At 41.6% G+C, this 4,939-nt stretch overlaps 1 protein-coding gene and 1 pseudogene across 1 annotated transcript in view; both read right to left on the bottom strand.

Annotated features, from left to right (window-relative positions):
• LOC109469743 overlaps window positions 1-2,397 on the bottom strand; it is a 6,067-nt pseudogene extending 3,670 nt beyond the window's left edge.
• Window positions 2,398-3,459: 1,062 nt separating this feature from the next.
• LOC109469650 (amiloride-sensitive sodium channel subunit alpha-like) overlaps window positions 3,460-4,939 on the bottom strand; it is a 4,527-nt gene continuing 3,047 nt past the window's right edge. The window contains exons 6-10 of the mRNA XM_019768185.1: window positions 4,766-4,838; window positions 4,560-4,617; window positions 4,354-4,427; window positions 4,100-4,175; window positions 3,460-3,975 (exon numbers count right to left, since the gene is read on the bottom strand). Coding sequence (XP_019623744.1) covers window positions 3,805-3,975; window positions 4,100-4,175; window positions 4,354-4,427; window positions 4,560-4,617; window positions 4,766-4,838 — 452 coding nt within the window. The 3' untranslated portion in view covers window positions 3,460-3,804. The remainder of the gene's footprint in view (window positions 3,976-4,099; window positions 4,176-4,353; window positions 4,428-4,559; window positions 4,618-4,765; window positions 4,839-4,939) is intronic.

The following is a 4,939-nucleotide window of genomic DNA, read 5'->3' as shown; positions in this document are numbered from 1 at the left end:
ACTGATGAGTTGAGAACTGATGATAGCGTTGTGCTGTCCATTGGACCGGTTTTGTCTTTCTCTTCCGACATGTCGCTTGTATATCACAACCGCTACTATTGCCCCAGTTACTAGAACTACGAAAGCAACTGTAAGTCCGAGAGGTGTGTAAAGAGAGGCCTCCTTCTCCACGAGGTTGATGGTACTGCCCACGGTACCAGATGGGGTTCTCCTAGATTGCGGCGTCATGGCAGAAAGTGTCATCCCAAGTGATTTTCCTGGGAGCGAGATGGTTTCTTCCCTTGAAAACTCTGCGGAAGTCATTGGGATTGGGGAATTCGGAGAGGTTGTCAGTTCCTCAGAGGAGCAGTATGGGTTGGTGTGGAGCGAAGGGAAGTCGCGGCCGGACAGTTCCGCCGGCGACGCGCAGCGAAGATGACGAACCTGTCTGTAAACTGTGGGGGGATCCCAGGCGTTACGGACCAGCCATCGCATTCTATCGTCACAGACAAAGGGAGGGAAGGAGAAGGAAGCTAACGTCGGAGGCAGGAATCTTGTTCCAACGCTCTTCCAATACCGTGCTGATCTGGTTGTCGATGAGGTTGACCAGTATATTTGCCACTGTTTGGCTGCGACTGATCATGAATACAACTTCATAAGGAACCGCCTTCAGTTGATTGCTATTCAAGTCTATCCGTTTCAAGCTGATGAGGCCGGTGAATGCCTTTGGTGACAAGGTGCCGATGATGTTGTGATCTAGATAGATCGCACTCAGAGCGGGCAAGCTGTGGAAGCTGAAGTCGCCGATATGCCGGAGGCGACTACAGCGGATGGCTATCACCGTGATCGCCGGTACGGAGGAAAACGCACCCTTTCCTGGAGTAGAAGGGACGCAGAGAAATTTTCAATGTTTGTACTATAATCACTTCCTAAAGAATTCTTTTTTGTTTGTACTTAATCAAAATGTACACCGTTGATTCTTTGCAGTGATATCTTTCAGCATTGCATATAGCATGTAATGGGCCGGGATATTACTATGTAATAAATAAAGATTGAATACATATATCATACCCCTGAACTGCGTGTTTAAAAGATCACATCATTTTAAACCTGTTCCACAACCTTATGTCTTAGCAAATAATGATAAACATTTTACGACTGTTGTATTATAAATCTTTTTCATTCATTTAACAAATAATTATTTGTGTAGATTGTATCAGTTGACGATCATCTCTACTAAAACATTGAAGTCCTGCCTTAGCAAATAAAGCGATTGTAGTGTTTTTTTTTATCAATCATTCAATTCCTGCCCTGATGTCAGTTTACATTAGGGCATGAATCCATAAGAATGAACTTTCTGTCATTTACCACTACGATATTCTTACGTGTTTTCATTAATTACGAGATTGAGGTCGTTCATTTTGCATAATTGATGTCAATGTCAATAACGTTAGGTATTCCTCTCTTGCATGGCCACGTTTTTATATACTGTCAATTGATCATCAGGAAACACCATTATTTTAGTAGCTATAGCAGGCATATTCCACACACTTACCTATTGCCTGGATAGTGCTGTTGGCTATGACGAGCGTTGCCAGGTTGGGTAGGGGTGGAATGTGATGTCTGGTGAGGGTGGTGAGGTTGAACAGACGGTTCAGTGAGATTCCAGTCACGGACTGGTCAAACCCGGTAGGAACGCCATTCAGACACGTCAGGCCCTGGTTCTCTGCACTGCAAACTGTGTTAGCGGCAACAATCTGAGGGAAAACATCAAAACCTTAAACATGTATATGCTCACGAAAAGTGAAGAAAGCTTCAATAAAATCACAATGTATTTTTGCTTTTTAGTAGTATATTTGAATCTCAATAATTATTCAGAATCACGTAAATGCCACCACCTTGCCATAGAGAATGTACTACAATGTAGCCTTCCTTGTAGCCAGACCATCGTAAACTCACCGGTATCTCTACTGTGCTCAAAGTACTGCCTGACTGCCTCGGTCCATTAGTGCACTTTTTTGCGAGTCGGTTTCAATTTGTTCGAATAGGTAATATTAGAAAGGTCAGCTGAAAATATCTAGCATATTTCGGAAGAGACCTATTCCTTAGGAGGGCCGATAAAATACAGCTACAAATTTAAAGCCGGCCTATGGAGAATGGTAACCAGGCTATAGAGAAGGTAAATAATTACAGAATGCTCTCAACGTCAACAGAGTAATAGTGAGTGTTGTGGTCTTACCCTTATATCATGTGAAATGCACGACCTTAAACCGGTGTCTAGCTGTCTCGGGCATGTGCAGCTAGTTTCGTGTTAAATGTCCACGCGTGCTGCACGAAGCACTCCTCCGGGCAGGGCAAGGCAAACTTCAGAACCAGCAGAACCAGGATGGCGACGCGCGGCCTGGTCCTTCTCTCCATGGCGGCACGTCTGAACAACACGTACGGGTTTCGTATCATCTACTAGTGTTTGTCATTAGTTTTTTTTCAATCAGTTGATTACATTCACAGGTCAAAGACCTAACCATATGACTAGGCATTACTTTGAGAGAGTGTGAATTATGTGTTAATATACCTTTATATCTTCGAATTACATTGCTTATGAACAGATCTGTGAAGCTCTGCAAGTGATGTAATTATTGTTTCAACGCATAACAGAAGATAAACATCGTAAAGGACAAATAATTTTACATTTTGATGTCATATTTTTGTGTATTTCCAATCCCTGACTGGAATCTGTGTTTGTATGTAATGAATAGTTTATATGATATGTCATTTTGTTTCTGAGACAGAAAATCAAATCGGTTTCTTCAAGCGGTTAAAAAGTATTTCTTTGTTTGATGATTCGTCCGACCTAAATACATTATTTCATGACAACCGGAGATGAAAATACTTGGGAGACCAGGCAACTAATGAGAAATGCATGCCTTTATTTTTTCTGCAAAATATGTGAGCACTACGTAGTGAAAAAGTACAATAGTCAACTATTTAAGTTAAGGATGCCAGCATGCTTTTGTGCGTGTGTGTGTGTGTGTGTGTGTGTGTGTGTGTGTGTGTGTGTGTGTGTGTGTGTGTGTGTGTGTGTGTGTGTGTGTGTGTGTGTGTGTGTGTGTGTGTGTGTGTGTGTGTGTGTGTGTGTGTGTGTGTGTGTGTGTGTGTGTGAGAGCACGTCAGCTGTTTCTCTAAGAAGTCTTTCTCTCTTTGATGATCCCGCCCGACCTAAATACATTATTTCATAACAATTTGGACATCGCCATGTTTGCATATCGTCAGGAGTTCTTTTACGATGACTACATTTTCTTACTTTCTTACATATTTCACAAACAAGCGATTCCTACATACATCTAAGGCGATTTCATAGAATAACACAGAAAGTATCTCTATGTTTTTGTTTGTGTGTTTATAGATAGATTGGATAAAATATGGTCATCACTGTTAATCTGATTGTCTCTGTGCAAGTATTTACAGCAAAAAAATGCGTGCAAATGCAGAACAATTCCCTCCTCCTTTTTTTTCAAACGTACTGCCGTGGTACATAAATGTCAGACCAATTCGTACAAGCAGTTGTTGGTTTTTATGCAGCTATGGATTTACATCTTATCAAACAAACAAACAAACAAACAAACAAACAAACAACAAACAAACTAACTAACTAACTAACTACAATCATTGCCTCACAGATGAAAACAACTACAATAACCTGGCATATATTTTGCGATGATGACTATAATTATCTATTTACTAAATGCAAATCCTCAAAACCAAATTAGCATGTTATATCATTCCTTCCAACAAAATACACGGCTGCTGCTAACATCTACGTGTTTGTTACATATGTCCACTGATGTCTATGACTCTAGTTTTCTTCTTGCCCCTCGCCTTGCTGAGTAAGATCTGAGTGACGTCGACGATGAGTTCGAGAACCTCGAGGATGGTCATGACTGACACGCCCACCCACAGGCCCAGCTGACCGCCCAGATCACCCAGCAGGTTCTCCACCTTTACAACATCAACAGGGAGATAGAGACTGGATTTACTACCAACGTTATGGAAAACCATCGACTGAATACAGCTGTACCACACAAATGACGAGATGAGTAGAATGATTGACGTGTGAAGTTACCCTGTAGGCAGGAGACTCCGAGATGGTTTGTTGGTTGAGCTGTTCGAAGTAAACCGACAACTTCAACAGGTTCCGCCTGAGCATGAAAACAGGACGAAAGGGGCGGGTTGAACTGTGCGAAGGTACAGCTGTACATATCCACCAAAGCAACGTTCATACAGTGTGCAAGCGCGTCTTCTATCTATTGAAATCAGCCATAGGCATCGACGAAACTTTACTGCACGCATATGACGGTATGTCCTTCATGTACGTACCTTGCATCGTGGGAGGTTTGCAGCTTTTCTTGAGATTCCTCGTCTAGCTTCGACAGCTTTTGCCTCAGCGACTTCTGTGGAAAGTAGCAACGAAAGGGAGTCGGAATTACGATGTTTCCAGCACATATTCATTTTCCTGTAAACAATCTAAAATCGTACGGAATTTATGCTTCAGTCCGACAGCATTGTGTAGACAACAGACGTACCTCATACGAGTCTGCAGGCCATTCAGAGAATCCAAAGGTCATTGACAGCGTGTTGTCACTGTATGCAGAATAAAGCTTCCGTGATGTTAAATGAAATAATATTATAAAATTACTATGAATAAAATTATTCATTTAATCATACAAGGCCATCAGTTTGATTTAAATACAGTGTAAATACCCGGTGAAAGTGCACAAATCTAGCTTACACACAGCTTGGGGGACAGTCACACCAAATACGTCCGTTGCGCATTTCACTGATCCAGCGTTGCTCACAAGAATCTGCAAAAAATTATATGCCTTTAGTCCATTTATATTAATGTACTAGTGGCGATATAGGCCTGTATATCCTTAGATGAAGGAATAGACTTTAAGTAATTATT

The sequence above is a fragment of the Branchiostoma belcheri genome, unplaced genomic scaffold, assembly GCF_001625305.1.
Source record: "Branchiostoma belcheri isolate BF01 breed outbred unplaced genomic scaffold, Haploidv18h27 scaffold21, whole genome shotgun sequence".
NCBI lineage: Eukaryota > Metazoa > Chordata > Leptocardii > Amphioxiformes > Branchiostomatidae > Branchiostoma > Branchiostoma belcheri.
Note: the sequence above shows the minus strand (reverse complement) of the source record. Positions and strands in the feature narration are given on the sequence as shown.